General features: G+C 46.0%; 1 protein-coding gene across 1 annotated transcript; it reads left to right on the top strand.

Moving 5' to 3' along the window:
• Nucleotides 1-249: 249 nt before the first annotated feature.
• On the top strand, nt 250-18,560 carry LOC119449937 (uncharacterized). Its single transcript, XM_037713241.2, has 7 exons — nt 250-406; nt 7,694-7,763; nt 8,768-8,929; nt 10,932-10,970; nt 13,980-14,076; nt 14,844-14,965; nt 17,314-18,560. The coding sequence occupies exons 2-7, from the start codon at nt 7,712-7,714 to the stop codon at nt 18,444-18,446; spliced, it is 1,605 nt and encodes a 534-aa protein (XP_037569169.2). The 5' UTR covers nt 250-406; nt 7,694-7,711; the 3' UTR covers nt 18,447-18,560.
• Nucleotides 18,561-20,538: the final 1,978 nt, after the last annotated feature.

The raw sequence follows: 20,538 nt of genomic DNA, 5'->3' as shown, positions 1-20,538 counted from the left end.
TATACTGCTGCCATGGCGGTTTTCATGATGGGCATATATTTCATTGAAAACGTGATCTAAAACCATGTCGTGACTTCTCTCTTCGACTGATATCAATGGCGGGCTCCAAGAGAGCTTAAAAGCGCTTCCACGGGCGCCATCTGGACCTGTAAACAAGATGGCTCTGGCACGACCGAGCCGATGGCTTGCTATTGAGAAATAGGCGAGTGGAAAGTGACGCAAACGGCCATCAAACGCGTGCGGAAACGAGCGGCGGGTCTGCTTCTCTGGAAATGGATGGCTAGGAACGGTCGTGCCTAGGTTATATCTTCCAGAGGTGGGCATCAGCCAAGAACGTGCTTCGAGAGCCCCCCCGCACTTGCCACGAGGCAGTGGTCAACGAGCTTCAACTCCGACGCGTTTCCAGGTGATCACATCTACCCTTGCTGCACGCTTTGGAATCCCTGGGAGTGTTCGTGTGAAATGATTTACGAGCTTTTATCGTCAACATGGCATTACCCTAACTAACCCTTTCTTCTCTACACCCATCAATTGAAGTAAGAAAAGCTAACGAATTCACCAGCTAATTTTCTCAGCTGTGAGATGCAACTAGATAAGAATCTGATTATATTTTGCACTCGCCAAGTTACGCTAACGTACACAGCAGGGGCGTAGCCAGAAATATTTTTCGGGGGGGGTTCACCGGCCCGACCGGGGGGGGGGGGGGGGGGCAAGCTTCCGCTTTCCTCTAGGTCGCGTGATCGATAGTAAATATCGGTAGTTTAAGCAGACTCTATAGATGTATATAAAGACATGGGACCCCCCCCCCCCCCTCGCGTGTGCGTGTGCTTGTGAAGAAATTAAGTAAAAAGTAAACTAAGCTCACTAAATACAGTAAGTACGGCAGGTGCAGTGGGCGTTTGGAGCAACGGTCTCTCATCGCGCCACTGAATGGACCAGTCTTCGAATACGCATCCTTGAGACGACCCGTGCGATCAAAGCGTACATGGCGTCATCCTCGTCGGGGCGAAGTGCGTTTCACAAGTCAAGGACGGCTATACGCGTGAAAATGCACGTGTGACCAGGCTATACCTCTCCCATAGCAATAGCTTGTTCGCTGCGTCTTTGCGCTAGAAAACTGAAATGCACGCAAAAACGCGTAATGCTTTCTTTGTTTCGAAGCTTTCGTCGCCCTGCTTCCCTCATACGAGAGGGTTGCATTTCTTGCGGCAAGTGCATGGGCCGCTGTGTCTTTCGCTGTGTGCGAGCGTGCAGCCGTCATTTGCCTTTACGTCAACAGATTCAGAATTGTACAGAATATTTCACAGCACAGCATAGATATGGCATGTGTACGCATTTTAAGTAGTGCGTGCAACTCATTTCTGCTTCACTTACGCCGGTGCAAACAGGAAGCGGCCTTGTACCTCACAGAATCTCGACTGATTGGTGTGCTAGTGATGCAGGAAAGAACTCCGGTATTGTTCAGTACATAGTGCACATAATCAATTTATCAGGACGCGTGAACTCCAACGAGAACTGTCAGCGCCTGCAACAACAGTTTACTTACGCTGTACTGCGCACAGCAGTAATTCATGCTTGTCGGCTGTCTGTTTCGTGCATTCTGTTGCGAGTCGGTGCAATTTCACTGCTGTCATCAACCCCTTCGTGTGTACATTGCTGGTTTGGGATTCCACAACAAAACAGCAACTACCAGCCTTCCGTAATTGCTGGTTTGGGATTCAACAACACAACAGTAATTACCAGCCTTCCGTAGGGGCGCAATCGCAAACAAGAGACGTTTCTCGCGCAGACTTAGGCTACGTTCACACTTGGTCTCGAAGCAGGCGGAAGCGGCAAAAACTTCTAAAAATCCGCCCGCCTAGGCGGCGAAGCGGGGGGAAAACCAGGCGAAAAGCAAAATCGGTCTCGGACCGATTTTTTCGCCATGGCGAGGCGGAATCGCGGCGGAAAGTCGTTCCGCTCGACCGGAAGCTTCACTAGCATGTAAACGTCCGGTCGTAAAATTGTACAATGCACCAAAAGTGTAGGCTGCGATGGTGCTCGACGTGATCTAGATCCACCACTTTCTCTACAAGAGTGGTACTAAAACGTACTGTCAGCAATACTCGCGATAGTATTCAACGTCGCGCGACCGGAGGTGCAGCAACGAAGCCTTGGGGTGACCCAACTTCTCGCGCTTTTGCAAAGCTGGGCGAACCCACCACAGCCGCTTCCGAGGTGTCCGCTTCTTCCGTTTATTCATTGTCCATTTCTAGGAAACAAGTAAGTAGAAGTATAAAAAACTATTTCTTCGCCCACTTCTGTGGCAGAAAAAAGTTGGGCAGATTCTTCGTTGGCGCTCCGCAATTCTCCTCGCACGGGCGCGGTATGTTGCAAAAGTCGCAGGGCGCTTTTTTCGTTGCACGGTGGTTTTCTCGTCGCGACAATAGATTGGGAGCATAGGTCTCACGTAGGACGCGCAGGCTTCGGCGAGCCCCAACACAAGGGCCAGCCCGGGTTTTAGCTTTGGTGTACTGGAGGCACCGCCAATAATACGAAATGATGAAATGTTGTTACAACCTGTAAATAAAAGCTATTAAAGAAATATAATCACGCCTAGGCACCTACCTTTGACTCAGCGCTACCATGCCCGTATGAGGAGAATTAGGGAACGCCTACGAGGAATTTACCGAAGGTCGCAGATGACACGCAAAGTTGCGCGAAATGAACACTTTTGATGACGGGTGGGACAATGAATGAACATACCGCTCGAAATGGTGCGATAATGAGCGCCACCACGCCGACAAACGTACGCAGACTAGAAGGGTGTGGGCGAAAGCGGCAGCGGTGGCCGCGGCGATAGCAAAACAAATGTGAACAACTTGGACTTGCGCGGAAAAGATTTTCCGGCCGCTTTGGCCTTTCCGCCCGCTTGCCGCTTCCCGAGTGTGAACGTAGCCTAAGCCTACGTTCACACTTGGGAAGCGGCAAGTGGGCGGAAAGGCCAAAGCGGCCGGAAAGGCCAAAGCGGCCGGAAAATTGTTTCCGCGCCTGTCTAAGTTCACGTTTGTTTTGCTACCGCCGCGGCCGCCGCTGCCGTTTTCTTCGTCCAGATCCATCTAGTCTGCGTACGTTTGTCGGCGTGGTGGCGCTCATTATCGCATTATTTCGAGCGGTATGTTCATTCTTTGACCCACGTGCCGTCATCAAAAATGATCATTTTACGCAACTTCGCGTGTCATCTGCGACCTTCCGTAAATTCCATGTTGGCGTTCCGTAATTCTCCGCACACGGGCGCGGTAGCGCTGACTCACAGGTTGGTGCCTAGGCGTGATAATAATTCTTTAATAGCTTTTATTTACAAGTTGTAATAACATTTCATCATTTCGTATTGTCGGCGCCTCCAGGACACCAAAGGGGCAACGGGAACACCACAGCTAAAACCCGGGCTGGCCCTTGTGTTGGGGCTCGCCAAAGCCTGCGCGTCCTACGTGAGACCTATGCTCCCAATCTATCGTCACGACGAGAAAAGCACCCCGCGACTTCTGCAACATACCGTACACATGCGAGGAGAATTATAGAGCGCCAACGAGGAATCTGCCGAACTATTGTCTGCCATGGAAGTGGAAGAAGAAATGGCTTTTATACTTCTACCTACTTGTTTTCTAGAAATGGACAATGAATAAACGGAAGCCGCGGACACCTCGGAAACAGCGGTGGTGGGTTCGCCTGGCTTTGCAAAAGCGCGAAAAGTTGGGTCACGTCAAGGCTTCGTTGCCGCACCTCCGGTCGCGCGACGTTGAATACTATCGCGAGTATTGCTGACAGTACGTTTTAGTGCCACTCTTGTCGTAGAGCAAGCGCTGGTTCTTGATCGCGTCGATCAGCATTACAGCCTACACTTTTGGTGCCATGTTCAATTTTACGACCGCTTGTTTACATGCTAGTGTAGCTTCCTGTGAAGCAGAACGACTTTCCGCCGCGTTTCCGCTTCTCCATGGCGAAAAAATCGGCCCGAGACCGATGTGGCTCGCAGCCTGTTTTTCTGCCTGTTTTGCCGCCTAGGCGGGCGAATTTTTGCAAGATTTTGCCGCTTCCTACAGCTTCGAGACAACACGTAGCCTAAGATCCTGCGCGAGCGTGGCCTAACCGGCACTTGAAGGGAAGCGGCGGAAATGTAAACCGGAGATTTCGACCATCTGGGGTCTTTAACGTGCTCCTAAATCTAAGTAAACGGGCCTCGAGCGTTTTCGCCATCATCTAAAATGCGGCTGCCGCATTTGTTGCTTCATTCGTTGCGCATTTGTTGCTTCAGAATGCGGCCGCCACATTCTCGCCCAAAACTTCACAGAGTGTCAAAGCCTTGACAAACACCATGACAGTTTTTTCCATATGCAGACATGATTCGCTGTAAAGTTCCAACCCAAACGTAAGCGCCCAGGAATGAAATTGTGATAGTAGCACCGGTTTCCTGAATTATGTCAGCGCGAAGCGACGAAAACAAAGGGTGGGTAAGGGGGGGGGGAGTTGCGGAAAAAATTTCGGGGGGGGGGGTTTGAACCCCCCCAACCCCCCCCCCCTGGCTACGCCCCTGGTACACAGTAGGTCCCTGTTGAGGTGGCCTGCACTGGAAAAAGAATTATTTACATCATAACGCACCGTCATTCTACTGTCGCTAAATTACAAAATAATTCACTACTTCACCTTCTTGTACGCCAAATAATTCAACTGGGAGCATACGTCTGTTTAACATGCCGTGGTGGCTATGGCGCTCTGCAGCTGATTACGAGGTCACGGACTCGATTCCCGGCGACCGAATTTCCATGGTGGAAAAATGCAAAAAAAAGCTCGTGTACTTAAATTTAGCAGCACGTTAACGGTTCATCCACACGACGGATTTCCGCAGCAAGTGCGGCTACGAAAGCACCTACAGGGGAAATCAAATATATATGCAGGGTGTTTCAGCGAACACTTTCGAAATTTATTTAAGGTTGCCTGTAGCAGATGTTACAATTCTAGTTAATGAGCTGGTCTACTCGAAGAGGCGGACATCACTTGCACAACAAATTGAAATGCATAATCGACTAATTAACAAAAATCCACTAATTAAGTTTTTAACTAATTACCTGATGGCCCATATTGCAATTTACAAATTGTAGCTGTGGAGTTCGCAAGGCGGATCCACTTGGAATTCTCGGGATGACACCAGATTCGAGATATTAATTTCCGAACTTTGCGGAGAAATGCATTGGCGTTCCAGTTAATTTTGTGCTTCAATGCATAAGTGACGTTTTGTTAAGAACTGAACTGGAACGCCAATGCATTTCTCCGCAAAGTTAGGAAATGAATATCTCGAAACTGGTGTCATCCCGAGAATTAATTCCAAGTGGATCCGCCTTGCAAACTCCACAGCTACAATTTGGAAATTGCAATATGGGTCATCAGGTAATTAGTTAAAAACTTGATTAGTGAATTTATGTTCATTATTCGATTATGCATTTTAAGTTCTTGCGCAAGTGATGTCCGCCTCTTCGAGTAGACCAGTTCATTAACTAGAATTGTAACATCTGCCACAGGCAACCTTTAAGAATTTTTGAAAGTGTTCGCTGAAACACCCTATATATATATATATATATATATATATATATATATATATATATATATATATAATATTCTGGGCTTCTATGTGCCAAATCCTGATCTGATTATGAGGCACGCCGTAGTGGGGTTCATGATTAATTGTTTACCACCTATGTTTCTTTAACGTGCACCGAAATAAAGGTACACGAGTGTTCTTTTTTTTTTTTTAATTTCATCCCCATTGAGATGGGGGGCGGGGGTCAATCGCGCCGCGGCCGGGATTGAACTCGCGACCGCGAGCTCGGCAATGCAACGCCATAGCCCCTATCACAGAAAGAAAAGACACACAAATCATTTTACATGCTAAAGCCAAGGTGTTCGACCACCAGAATCAGGATGTGAGAAACGGCCCGGCATTTTCTGTCCGTCCGGGTCGCTGAAGAGCTGCGGACGACTGCAATCCGTCAGGTGCGTCACGTGAAAGGCTATCGGGCACGGGAAATCCGGATTTGTTTCATCGTGTGGATGCACTTTGAAAGAACTAGGAAGCGAATTCACAAAGCTTTTAGTTGATAAGTGCTCTTGGCTATTGGTTGACCACCTTCGTTAATACAGTATTATGACCGGCATTGAAAATTGAGCCGCATTGTAAGCGCAGCCATTGCTAGTGCTGCCACAGAAGCCAGCAATCACTGAAAATTACCTTGTGGCTTTTTTTTTTCCCTTTTTCAGCTGGTAGTGAAGTTTGGAAATTTTGCATGATCGTCGTCATGCCATATTTATCGTTAGTTATGGGCGTCGTTACCGCGATCTTAATGTCATCGGCATCCTTCTCGTCATTTCAAAGCGCCTTTCTTTTCCCTTCATAAAATGACGTACCTAGCCTGCAGGTGTTTGCTACTCCCATTAGCCTTGACTAACACCCAATTTCATTTCTTCCTCTCAATCTCAACTGGAATATCAGCTACACCCATTTGCCCTCTAATCCACAACCCTTCCTGTCGCTTAACGTTAAGCCTATCGTTTTCGTTTCATCGCTCGTTGCGTGGTCCTTAACTTCTTCTGAGCTTCTTCGTTAACCATGTCTCGGTCCATATGATAGTACCGGTAGACTGCAATGATAGTGTACTTTTCGTTTCAAGAGTCGCGGTAAACTACCGTCCATGACTCGGTGATGTCTGCTCTGTAGATTTTCTTCTCGTGATACGCGTCCCCTGCGACTAAATGGCCTAGATAAACATATTCTTGTACAAATTCTAGATATAGACTATACCAATCACGAAACCTTGTTCTCTCTCCAAGCACGGGTATCATGCAGGCAGATACCCGCGCCCTTTAACAGTACACACAAATAGAGGACAGTCGATAAATCACAAGAAGGAAACATATCTGCACTTTTATGAGAAAAAAAAAAACGCACTTAGGCACGAAAACTACACCTAACACGGTGATGTTCATACATGTATGCGCTCAATTTGAATGCATAAAGCCATTCACCAAAAACTAAATACCAGTTAAACGTTTCGAAGAAACAGGGCCCGTATTTGCAAAAATGTTCTTACGCTGAAATTGTTCGTAAGAGCAGATGAGAGCCAGTCTCGAAGTGGGACATAATATTAGGGAAGGTGGTCGGCCAATAACAAAGCCCATTTACAAACTAAAAGCTTTGCAAATTCGGCCCCAATTTTTTCTTCTACAGCTAAGGTAGCATCAAATTTTCATGCTTGAAACCCGTAAAACATTTTCTTGTCTGCCACGTGCCAGTGACTTCATCTGATTATTCTTTCGGGTAAAAACTTGCACACACAAGTACATGTTAATATCCTGCGAGCCCCGTGTGGCGTGTCAGTGGGATGCCAAGGATTAAATGCACTGTGCTGAACCGGTTCGCGAATAGTGATCGTTTTCTGATAAATGAACAGGGTAACTGAACCGGAACGAAAACAAAGGAGCTTGATCCAGAACCCGAAACAAACTGGCACCTTTTTCGGTTCGACACTCTGGACTGCGAGACAATTACGTATATTGATTTGTAGATTTTCAGTTAGTGCCACTGGAGCACAGACATTTTTCAGCGCGAAATTTTCATGATTGAATTCGGAAGTGTTCAGCTGGTTTTCACTTTTTGTCGCAGTGAATCCACCGTGCCAACATGAAGCTCCATATGATGTTAATGGCTGCCGTAGCAACGTCTTTTGCTTTGGGTAAGAATGGATTGTGTCTTGACGGTAGCCCATCGAAGCACGAACTGTCATAAAAATGCATTCGCGGATCGCGTTCTACATTGTTTATCACTGCTCCATTTCCTTTTTTTTTCTTTTTGCGTGCGTGCGTGCGTGTGTGCGTGCGTCATATAGTACGACACACATATGAGCCTAATTTATGCTTGGAGTCCTTTTTTATTTCATTTGTGATGGTGAAATAGTGTGAAATCTCTGCTAATGCGTTTTACGCACAAAGGCAAATAAATAATGCCAAAATTTAAATGAAATATATATAGTGTACAAAATAAAAGCCATAGTTTCAGTCTACCTTTCGCGCGTGCGTCCATAATCGCAGCAGTTTTGAAATAATCATAACAGTCGAGTGATGTCCTTTCTAAAAGATAATGGGAGCAGTGTCTTTTTATTGATGTGGTTTAGAACTGCGCGAGCAGCGGGATTGGACAAGTCGACAAGAAGCACAGAAAAGTAGTGTAATGGGTACACTAATGGCTTAGTCTGGCAAAAGATAGTGATATGAATACTGCATACTAATAGCTGCGTGGATCGAAATTTCTTCATGCAGGCAGATACCCGCGCCTTTTAACAGTAAGCACAAATAGAGGACAGTCGATAAATCACAAGAAGGAAACATATCTGCACTTCTACGGCTAAGACGGTGACGTAATGGGAAGTCATCGATGTGGCCATTAGGGCGTAAAATTCTAGAAAGCAAGCTTCGTTCTTCTCCTCTAATAAGCCATATTTCTCCAACAAACTAATGCAGAGTCTTCCGAAAAAGTCATATGGTGGTCTAGCCTGATACACCGTTTCTGTTTAGCGTTTCTTCAGTTGGTAGCTCCGTGGCTGTAACAGCAATCTCACGGTGAAAACAAACCTTTCCAAACACTGCGACGACTCTGATGCTTTTTCTACCTGTTGAACAATGACCAAGTTCTTCCGATGACCACATATTGACCAGTTCTGCACGCGATCTATGCCTCAAGGTCAGAAAGTTGTCTACGGGCCACCCGTGCTCGACTCAAGTAGCCAAGAGGGGCAAACGCAGCAGTATCAGCAGCAGAATCAGCCTTTCAGGCAACAGCAAAAACAGCAACAGCAGCAGCGGCAGCAGCGACTCACGTTCAAAAAAAATATGGCTCAAGCAGGTACGTAGACCATTTTTCATGAGCCAAGATCTTTGGTGTAACTTAATAACGCTTGGTTTTTGCAGCCAGACGTAGACAGGACAAAGCTGCATTTCGCTACACGAGAACAAAAAGAGACAGATAGAGATAGCAGCCTTAAAAGGCGGCTGTGTGGGTCAGTCGGAAAAGCTGTTAGTGGTCCGCGCCGGTAGCTTCAAGAACCAGGCATGGTGGTGCGAGTTTCTGCCCTGATATCGGAAGGAGAGTAATTTAGCGTCACTAAATTTCTCGCAGATTCTGCTTCGTCTGCATAAAAAATACTTGAAATATAAACCCTCCATCGTATGTGTGTATTTTCGTTGTACAGTGATGCGTTCTGTTAGACTAAGTGTAATAGCCCATGAAATTTCTCTGAGCTTTCCCTGCCTGTTTAAGCCATTAAGGCCTATTCAACTGCCCAACAAAATACTGTGGTTCAGTGAGTTGTCACCTCAGAGTATAAAATGATTCACCATCCGATGGCGGTTATTCGCTGTTGCTAGCACCCACGAAGAAGAGAACAACCAAGGCCGTCGTAGGTGGTATCCGCGCACGCCTTTAATGCTTAATTCAACTGCAGCTTTCTTTTTTTGCTCTCTATTAAATAAAGGCATTACATATAAAATCATGTTAGCAATTCCAGTACAAACTTTCAACGGTAAAGGGCTGCGGGGCTGGTTTATTCATTTACTACTTAGCTGCCATTTTGTTCATAATTACTACAGCGCAAACAACGAAGACGAAGGGGAGACACGAAACGACGGGACCATGCACTGACTATCAATTACATGAATCTACATCTGTTCACAGACAGGCAAGGGTCATTACTCCCTTGAGTAGTATGAGTCTCCAAGTAGAGCTCCGAGGCCCACAACGAACAACAATCCATGTCTCTTAGTATCGACATCGCACCCCCCAACGATTAATGAAAATTTATGTCGAAATTCATCTTCAGAGGTCGGAACCCGGAAGTGACATGGTCGCCACGTTGTTAAGTATTACTCACTACGATGGGAAAAACAAAATCCAAAATCCAGCCTTTCTGAGGCACCTTATCCCTGTTTATAATCCTTATTCCACGTCACTACGATGGGAGCAGACTATAGTGAACTATACCGCAGACGACGGCAAATTCGAAAGTTTTCCCTTGACAAACCAGGAACGTAACAGTGACAAGTGTTGTATTGGCCGATCGGGACCCATACATTTTCCACAAATTTCCCAATTTTAAAGAAATAATGCAGTCCTCTGTAGTTGCAACCGAACTCCTGTGCGAATAGTGTTAAGCATAACGGCCCAACCACACGTAGCACGGGATACGCGTCTCGCTACGCGTACGCGTAAGCATACGCATCTCCGAGTGCGTACGCAGGTGATGAAGGGAAGGGCGACCAGCCACACGATACGCGCAAACGTGCGCGCTTCACTGCGCGTAGCACAGGGCTGACAGACCAGTGACGGCGGAAACTTTTCGGTTTTAGAAAAGCTTTATTTCATTATGGCTGGTCGTTTCTATTTAATTTATCAATGTTACATCTACTACATTGTTTTTAAATTGAGAAATGCACGCCATTTGGCTCGGCCTGCCAAAGGGCAGGCCGAGCCTCAACGCAGGCGATCAGAGCTTCATTGTTGATCCCTTCCATCGCTGGCGAAACTTCGGCAGCGACTCCCGGCGTCTCGGTCCGATTCCGAAACTTCAACAACCTGTTTCCAAGCCGTCGGAAGATCACATGCCGGCCACGTGACGTCGGGGCTGCCACTTCCGCCGCGTACGCTCAAAATGACGCTCAAAATCAAGTCCGGCTTGACGCGCGCGCGGGCTGCGCGTCTCCCCTATCGAGACGCGTAGGACGAGCGCGCAAGGCGACGCAGACACGTGACACGTAGTCGGGCGCGTACGATTAGCCGCGTGTGGTTGGGCCTTAACGCGTAAGGGTCGGAATAAGAAAAGAGTTCGCTTATATTGTTTTACCTCTTTCAGTGCTACAGAAAACAGATCAAGATGCAAGATGCCCAAACGGTAAATAGCATTAACTGTGATAAATTATAAACATGCATGTATTCTCTTCTGGTGCCTGACCTCCTTAAAATACCCTGGCTGAAATGCAACTTTTTTGAATATCCCAAAAAATTTTACTCATATGCTACTGCTGCAGTATAGGCCTGGTCTTTCTCCTAGTACTTTAGATAGGAAAATTTGGCCACTGCTTTTCTTTTTTCTTCTTGAGAAAGTTTCGCAACAGCGTTCGCTCTCTTTTCTCTTTTCCAAGCTTTCTCGCTAGAGACTTGGCAATAAAATAGAAAGAGAGAGAGAGAAGTTCTAAAGGGGAGGCAGGGAAGTTAATCAGGCTGAGCCCGGGTAGCTACCCTGCATTGCGGAAGGGGAAAAGGGGACTGAAAGATGAGAAGCAAGAGAAAAGTTCACACTTTGCACTGGTACACACGCAAAATCAAGCGTTCATCGTTGACAGAATCACATGCGGTCATGTGTAGTCGCAGTCGGTACAGCAATGTTCCTTGCCACCGAGTAAAACCGAGTAAAAGTTGTAATTTCATAGATGAGTCCATGGCACATAGGCGTCGGTTCGTGAACTCTGGTGCATTCAATTTTCTCAGAGTAATTATATAGGCAAGACCGCTGAGATGCCGCGCTGCATCCTGTTCTCGACAATGGGATCGAGGTGCTTTCATATACTCCTCGTGCCTCATGGGCAGCTTTGTCGGCACTTTCGATTGCCAATAATGTTGCAGTGCCCGGGTTTGCAATACTATGTGCAATACACTGCATTACTATGTCGTGGCCTCTGTCCACCGCTTGACGGCAGTGTAATCATATCTCTGCCACCAACTGTTCATGTGGGCCGCGACGGAGAGCTGATAGGAGAGATTGCAGGGCTGCCTTTGAATCATGGAATATAGCCCAGTGATTCGGTGCCTGTTGAAGCAAATAAAGCACTGCACTACGGAGGGGCGACAAGTTCGGACCCTGTCGATGTTGCGACGGCGCTAACCTTGAACTTATTGCAGATTGACGTTGAAGGAATAACCCCAGTACCTTTAGAGCTGGTTCGAATAGCTATCTGTATAAATGTGAACTGCGTTGTTTAATGCGATGTATTGACCTAAAGTTCAATACCATAACTGGACAAGGAGAGGCCTCAATGATTTCCATGATTCGCAGCAATGTAGGACGAATGTTATCCCCTTTTTCAAAGTGATAATCTCGTGTATCGAAAAAAATTTCTGCAATCTAATAAGGATTTAATGAACTCGTACTTGCAGCCTCAAATTTCGTTAAACAGGCTTTCATGTTGTAGTAGCGCAAACATTTGTGTACAATTCGATGAAACAACACGGCGCCTGTCTCACTCCTACCGTCGTTGTACCGTTATCGCAGTGGCTTCAACACCGAACGATAATCAAACAGGCGCCGCGAGATTCCCAGTTACTCGCATTACAGAACTCTCTCCCCTTATCCGTCGCCTACATTCAGCGCGTTCAATGCCCCGTATCAACCCGGTACCTTGTTGGTGCCCTGCACAGGTGCCAAGAACAAATCCGGCACAAACCATCTGATGATGATAGCCGACGTTAATGCGATTAGCATTGAATAAATATAGTGACAAACCAATGCCGAAACGTGTATGCAGCCGGCGTCCTCTCTCTCGACTGCACACGCTGCGCCATCTAGCTGCGATGCCGTGAACTACGCGCGAGGCGCGGATTCGCTTCCGCCGAGCACCGGGTAAAATTTGAAGGATCATTTTTGTCACTGAAGCTCAGTTACCTAAGGTGACCTCAAATAGATTTATTGAAGAACGGCACAAACCAAGTGGCACATACCCAATGCTCGAACTTGTCATCAAAGAGTTTCATTGAGCAGCAGTACTTAACCAATGCAATGTATTACCTATTGACCCAAGTTGGTCCGAGGGTCGGTTTTGAACCCTGTTCCATCAGCACAGAAGCCCGATGCGCTACCCATTAGGCCTTGGACTACCCACTCGCAGTCACCCAAGTAGATAGATAGATAGATAGATAGATAGATAGATAGATAGATAGATAGATAGATAGATAGATAGATAGATAGATAGATAGATAGATAGATAGATAGATAGATAGATAGATAGATAGATAGATAGATAGATAGATAGATAGATAGATAGATAGATAGATAGATAGATAGATAGATAGATAGATAGATAGATAGATAGATAGATAGATATGAAAGTGTGTGAATTACCCTAAGAATGCTAATGGCATTAAAAGTGCTAGGTCAAAAATATACAACAGCGATGCATTTTGCTCACCATTTACGCGTACCAACTACATTGGAGGTTTCTGGTATTCAAATGCGATCAGTCACAGCTTGGTTAAATGGAGTCTTCAATTCACATTTATTTCTGAGGCACCTTATCCCTGTTTATAACCTTTATATCACGTGGGCTACTCCATCTGTCAGCCCCCGTTTCTTATTTTGGAAATCGCAAAAAATATGTAACGTACAGTTTTCTATAGAGTCTAGTTGTGAAAAAAACAGATTGTTAAGCAGAGAGATATTACAACAATTCAAGAGGTAATACTGCAAGTAAGCGCTTGTGGTGTCAATTCTACGTACAGCCTTGTTATTTCGTGCTACACTCACTTTATGATAGAGAGATACGTTGATTCTACGTCATCTATACGGAGGCACCAAATTCTACAGTGTCTCAGCAAGAAGTACATGTGCCACCAGTTTTGATTACCATGCAGGACTCTTTTTTGCAGAAGTATAGTGCAGTATGCACACAGAGCATTGAAGTTCAAACAATTGGAGACATATGTAGCCGGCATCCATAAGCATACCTAAATATCAAGAACGGCAGACAGTTAATAACGGAAGACAGTTCATTATTATTTTGTGTCATATACGTGGTTTTGAGGTGTGTGGCAGCGGAGTCGGGACCGAAAGTTAGTCGCTAGTGTGTTTGTGTGTGTACCACGCGAGTGTGTTGAAGCATTTCAACCGGAGACAATGGTTAATGTGCAGGTCGCTGCCAAGAGGTCACTTGTACAGCAAAGCGCATCGTGCGGCTACTACGACGACGTTGTATACTTGCACCGACAGGAGCAGCAGAAAAATGTCTGTACGTATACCACGGATTACTCCTACTTGTACACATCCACTTCTCGGCTGTGTTTTCGTTAAAAGTGAAAACTGTGCACCTTGCCTCTGCAAGCAACACTGAGGCCTCAAGAAATGGAAACCGCACTAAATATAGCACTCACATTTGTTCATTCATTTCATCTAAAAGGAGGAAAGAATGCGTGCTCATGACCCTTGCTGGCTCCTTTGTACAGAAAATCTGAGTGTTCGATGTGAGTATGTTGCAGCCAATGTACAGTAGTCATGCTGCGCATCTTAAGCTGTGAAAAAGTACTGAAAATATTTTTGTTGAGTAGTCAAGAGATTAGGCTATAGGGCTCTGAAACGCGACGTATTTTCATAACCACTGAAATTAGAGTAACTCGTGAATCTTAGATTACTTTCACCAATTTTCATTGAGGCATTAAGTTATTGATCAGCCGTGATCCAGGCCGATGTTTCAGGCCAGTTCAAGATGTTCGCATTTTTCAACATTTATCTCCCTAAGTAAAAAGCATATTATGGTTGCAGTTGCGTCATTACTCTGGTCGTCAACTATACTCGCAAGCGAGCAATACTCCTTCGTTTCAACATTCTCGCTGCGACGTGCCACCTGAGTATGTCGGGTGACACGTGGTAATATAGACACAAAGTCGTAATACAACCGCTTGAACAAAGCAGTATACGATGCATTTTGTAGCATGTGAGGCAGTCCGATTTTTTCTGCTTGCACTCCGTTCAATAACTGGGCGCCTTAACTGTCCACAGAGATAACCGATGCGTTCGTTACATCCTCGATAAGAACGGCTGCAATTATGAAGACCTACCAACGTGGATTTTCGACCGTGAAACGAGGTCTTCGAGGAACTTTCCTGCTGTTTGTCAAGACGGTGAGCATAAGAGTTGTTGGTTACAAAAGTAAAGCTTCTGCATTGTTTCTTTACATGTATGAAAACTTAACATGCTAAACTGTTACAGAGGTATACTGCCTCTCTTCTTATCATTGCTAGGTATTAGTCGCTGTTACCTTTGGCTGACAATGTACTCCGCCGGTATGTTATCTCCGACTGCCTGCTGATTCATTCAACTACGAAGTTTTTGCAGGCTAAAGAGAGACACGAGTAATTGGGCTCTACCCAGTACATCCTTGTCTCAAAGCCTTCCATTGAAGTTCCGTTGCTTCAGTTAGCGAAGTCCAGATTATCAGTACAGTATACAGTTAGGTGCACGTCCTGTGTAAAGGAGGCCTTGTAAGGGTACGGCCACGCTAGCGGCAAAAACGCGCGTTTTTGACGCGCGTCAAAAACGCGCGGCAGCACGTCATGCCTCGCGCGGCAAAATCGGCAGGAATCGGGGGTTTTGCGGAGTGCCACGCGAAATAGGTTCGAGACCCATTTCGCGTGGCACGCCTCAAAACCCCCGATTCCTGCCGATTTTGCCGCGCCCGGCATGACGCGTTGCCGCGCGTTTTTGACGCGCGTCAAAAACGCGCGTTTTTGCCGCTAGCGTGGCAGTGCCCTAACACTTTTTATATCCCCCCCCCCAACCTCAAACCAACAATTAGTAGCGAGGAGCTGTGGGAGACTGCCCTGCGCAGCTCCGATCCCACCCTGCAGGACCGAGTCCTGGGGTGGGCTGAGGAGGTAGCGGAGGTCTACCGCAACTGGTAGGCGGACGTCTGGCAGCAGAAGGTGCTAAGACTGGAGCACACAGGCCTCCCTCTCTCCCCCCCGGCCCCTCCCCTTTCTTAAAAAGGGAAATAAAAGTTCATTCATTCATTCATGAGAGCTGCGAAATGTATATCCGTGGTACTAAAGAGCTTCTTCTCACGAACGTTTTTCTATAGCGCAAAATATTTTGAAATGTGTCTATATATTATAAACAACGGTGTTGGCAATTAAATGCTGCCGCTGCACGCTTTCATGGCCTTTCCCTCTTTTTCGAGCCTTCTGCGTTCGAAGTTGTGCCTTTGTGTCCACGCTGAACAAAGCCCGTCATACTACGCCCATAATCTACGTCGCGCCGCCTGATTTCGCAGGCCATAGCATCGGCGGATAGGTATCGTCCTCGATCCGCAGCACAATGGCGCCACCGCGTTATCAGTGATGATATACGTCCACGCTTGGAGACACTTCTTAGTCGTGACAGGTAAAGAAACCTAGGCACTTGTCATCCTGTTTATGGCCGCGTAGGGAATTTCGCGTGAAAAGTGGAGCAAGCTTTAGACAGCTAAAGGAAAGAACACGCCGTTTATTGAATGAAACTGTAAGCTTTCTCTTGCAAGTGCAAAAAATATTTGGCTGGGTGTTCATGCCTGGGGACGAAGCATATTTATTCACCATGCCCAAGCAACTGTTGCAGGGCCTCTTTAGCATGTAGTAGTATACCAGGGGATCATCTTTAAGTTTTAGAGAATCTCTAAAGATTGCATTTGGCAGAGAGCATGTAATTCTAGTCCTTAAGCTGGATTATCCAAAGAGGCGGACATAACTTGCACGAGAAATCGAAACACATGTTCATCTAATTAAAGAACACTAATTATCTTCATAATTAATTGCTTTATGAAACGTATTGCAATTTACGAATTGTAGCCGGTGAGTTGGCAACGTATATCCACTTAGAATAAATTTTCAGTAAGACACCAGTTTCGAGATATTCATTGCTAAATTAATTACTTTTGTGCTTCAATGCATGAAAGAGCGTTTTGTTAAAGAAGTAGGTGGAACAACACTGCATTTTTAATTCTAGTTTGATGGCGCATATCTAGAAACCCATGTCATCCTCAAAATGTGTTTCAATGGTTAGGACTTGCAAACTCTCGGGCTACAATGAGTAAATTGCAATATGTGCCATCAGCATATTAATTAAGAAGTTTATTAGAGAATTTTCCTCAATTAGTTGATTATATGTTTCGATTTCTCGTGCAAGTAATGTCCGCCTCTTTGAATAATCCACCTAATAGACTAGAATTATGCTATTTGCAACAGGTGATTTTTAAAAATTCCGTAAAACTTAAAAATGATCACCCCGTATATCACGGTGGATTGTGAGCACATTGCACGGCTTCCAAACATGAATGATTTCACTTCCCGCGAGCAATGCATTCTGTCCGCAACTTATGAGGACCAAATGTAATTTTTCGTGAGCGCCATGTAAATTTGGTTGCAATCTTAGGAAGCATGAAAACGGGAGTGTAAATAACTAAATAAGTGTGGCCCATCCCCGTTTTTCTTTGCAGGAACTAACTCCCAAATTTCCAGCGCCCAATCGTCGGCGGAAGCACTGCAAACTCAGGTCACTCAGTCCCAACGCTACTCTACAGCCCAAACCAAAAGGTCCCAAGCTCAACTAAAGCAGCAGCCTAGTTTGCAGTACTCTGAGGGTCAGCAAAAACTACTGCCGTCAACAGCAGGAGCTGCTTTAGATTCCGCTTACAATAGCGCTGAACTCCGGTCGCTAATGCTACAAAGCCGGATTTCGGAACCATTGGCGTATAGCTATGGAATGATGTATCCACAAGTTCCATTGTTCTTTGTTTACTTGGCGCAGCCGTACGATTTCACGCAAGGGCAATACACGACAAAAGAATCATTGCAACAGTATTCGCCGACAGCATCGGTTGCCAGTAAAGGCGCCATGCTTAAGGACCTTTTCGGTGACAAAGGGTTGGCCGTTATAAGTGAAGCTAGCATGCGGAAATTCTCCACGCCCGTCCCGACTTGGTCTTCGAGCAGACGGGTGGCCACGGACAATCAAGGCCAGACAAAACGACGAGTGACAAGAGACGGAGGTTGGCATGCCAGCGAACAAACTGCGGTCCAGAGCTATCAGCCCTTCAGCACCTCGAGCGCAGGCCAGGAAGCACTGCAGGCTCAAGTCAAAAGTGCAAAGCTTGTTAAACTAGCGGCGTCAAGCCTATCAGGAGCAACCTCCGCAGCTCTCTCGGAAGCGGCAGCGCAGCAGCAAACCCAGCAGCACGTGCCCGGAGCGCGCGACGCCGCCGTTTCCTCCGGTGGCTTTTACCGCGAGACGAAGCACCAGTTCAGCCAGGTCGGTGCAGCAGACACGTCAGCGAGCCAACAAGAAGAGACCAGCTCACAGTCGTCGCAGGAAGAAATCGCTGCTCAGTCGAGCGAGGCAGCAGACGTGCAGCAACCTCTCCAAGAGGTGTCGAGCGTACCTGCGCAGTCGAGCCTGTACAGTGAGCAAGCTACTGGACAGCAAACTGCCTCGTCAAGTGCCTGGAGCGGAGGTGTCCGCCACCAGAAGGTGGCCCAACTGGGCGGTACGAAGGGAGGCACGAAGGGCATGCTACGCACAGTGGCGCGCACAAACGCGTGGACGCGAAACAGTCTGGGATATAGTGGGTAGGCGTTTTCTTTTTTAATTATTATTATTATTTGACAAAGAAAAACCGGGGCAAGGTAAACCACGTCCGCACGATGCATACGCGTGCATCCCGATTGGCGAATAAATGTCCTTGTACTCAGAGCGAAGTGCTTCACTGATTGTTTCTGTGCATGAATCGGAAGAGCCGGTGATCTCATAATGAACGTCTAGTCGTAAAAGGACTTATTTTTGGCTTAGTTTGTGTGCGATTCATAACGAGAACACTGTTTCGAATAAAGAAAGACAATGGACGAGGTAGAGAGACAGAAAGCGCAGGAGGCTGCTCCAGCGCTGATCCGTTCTTTATTTCACTGCGTTTGAATTGTTTCTTTATTTGGTCTAGTTTTCAAGTCGGGTCGGCGAACGTTCCCGCGATAATGGCGCTAACCACAGCGGCTGAGCTCAGCCCCACCAGAGGACGCGGACCAACCGTATTCAAGAAACTACGCCAACCGCGTCGCACCATTCCCTTTATTATTTTTTTATATATTTTAGCCCCCTGTGAACCTATTCCGACAGCAACATGCCCCCGTGCCGGGGGCGCAAGATAAATAAACGTTTTCTCGCTCTTTTGTGTGCCCTTATGAGCATACAAAATAAACCATAATTGTTCAAAATTACAGTTCAGAGCCTGCACAAAAATTAGATTTGGCAACAAACTTTAAGCCCGATGCACTAAACAAACATGATGGTTAACAGCTACCGATACACTACCTTGATTTGCATACTATAAGCAATGTAAGCAACTTTATAACGGCTGGCTCGTTGCGTCATTTGCCTGCGATTAAAGGAAGGCAGGCTTTAACTTTAAATCACTCGGATACTCAGCTACATGGAGAAGAGACCACCTGGAGCCTCAGTCTGATTGATGTCAATGTTATGTTTAGTTTTAGTTTCAGTTTATTCGTTTCAAATGTGGTACAGTATAGGCGATAATAAGCATAGAGAATTTGGTCCAAGAGTGAAGCACTGTAATAGAACCTCTAGTTATAATGGCTCTTAAAACATAATTACAAGAGCAGTTATACAAAGTGGTTGTGTACGGAATTACCATCAGTAGCGAGAAAAAGTAAATTTAGAATTGGAAAACCATCAGGAACAGCGAAATGTTGAAAAAGACCAAAATAGACAACACTTTATTATATGAATTACGAACTACGTATTTTTATCAATCGTTCGATACTTTATGGCATGCGGCAAATCTAATGCGAAATGGTAAGTCATTCCAAACTTTTATGGCGAATTGTTTGCTTCCCATAATATACGAAGTAATGGAAGATTATTTTGACTGGCAAATCTAGATGTATTAAAACGAATAATCTGCACCGCGTCTACAATGACCAAAACGTTAGGATCATGGCGCTCAGCAAGGGTCATTCCACGACTCTGTCATTTTTCTGTGTGGAGTCTATGCCTAACGCTGAGCTCTGTCTATTCAGAAACAAATTTGCTCTCTCTATCTTCTCAGTGGATGTTATTACGTAAGATGGCGTTCGAACAGTGAAATCAGCAGGGCTTGTGCGGAGAAGCTTCTGAGACCAAATCGAAGAGGAATTGAATAGCGGCCAGAAGCAAATCGAATCAAATGTTAAATTGTTTTTGAATAGTTTTCGATTAATGAGCAGCCTTTCTGACCATTAATTTTGAGCAGCGTGCACATCCTTGTACCAAATTAGCAAGCTTCTGTCATTATATTGCAGTTTACAAAGCACACTTCATAAACCCCCCCCCCCCCCCTCCTCCCCATATGGATCATTAGAAACAAATAAGCAGTCTGTTCGCTAAATCAGGTCTCTCCGGAGCATACGTGCACGTGAATTATCTATCATACGGACGTTTTAAAAGGCAGCTTGTTGAGCTCATTAACATCTTTGTGTGCTTTCGAAAACAAGCCGGAAATGCGCATCATCTACAGCCGATGGCAGCGCGCAAACATTTTTTCTAGTTAGAGTGGTCGCTGCAGATGGTGCCACTATTATCAAAATCATATTGCTGTAACACGTATTAAGCTTTGATCAGAAGAAAAGATCCTACGGAAACGTTCATGCTCCCATCTCGTGCGAGTCAATTTTGG

The sequence above is a fragment of the Dermacentor silvarum genome, chromosome 1, assembly GCF_013339745.2.
Source record: "Dermacentor silvarum isolate Dsil-2018 chromosome 1, BIME_Dsil_1.4, whole genome shotgun sequence".
Lineage (NCBI taxonomy): Eukaryota > Metazoa > Arthropoda > Arachnida > Ixodida > Ixodidae > Dermacentor > Dermacentor silvarum.
The sequence above is the reverse complement of the archived record's forward strand: the minus strand, read 5'-3'. Positions and strand labels throughout refer to the sequence as shown.

Coding starts and splice junctions, on each gene's coding strand:
- LOC119449937 (XM_037713241.2), top strand. CDS start 7,712: ATGAAGCTCCATATGATGTTAATGGCTGCCGTAGCAACGTCTTTTGCT. Junction 7,764..8,767: donor AGCAACGTCTTTTGCTTTGG/GTAAGAATGGAT, acceptor CTATGCCTCAAG/GTCAGAAAGTTGTCTACGGG. Junction 14,077..14,843: donor GGAGCAGCAGAAAAATGTCT/GTACGTATACCA, acceptor AACTGTCCACAG/AGATAACCGATGCGTTCGTT.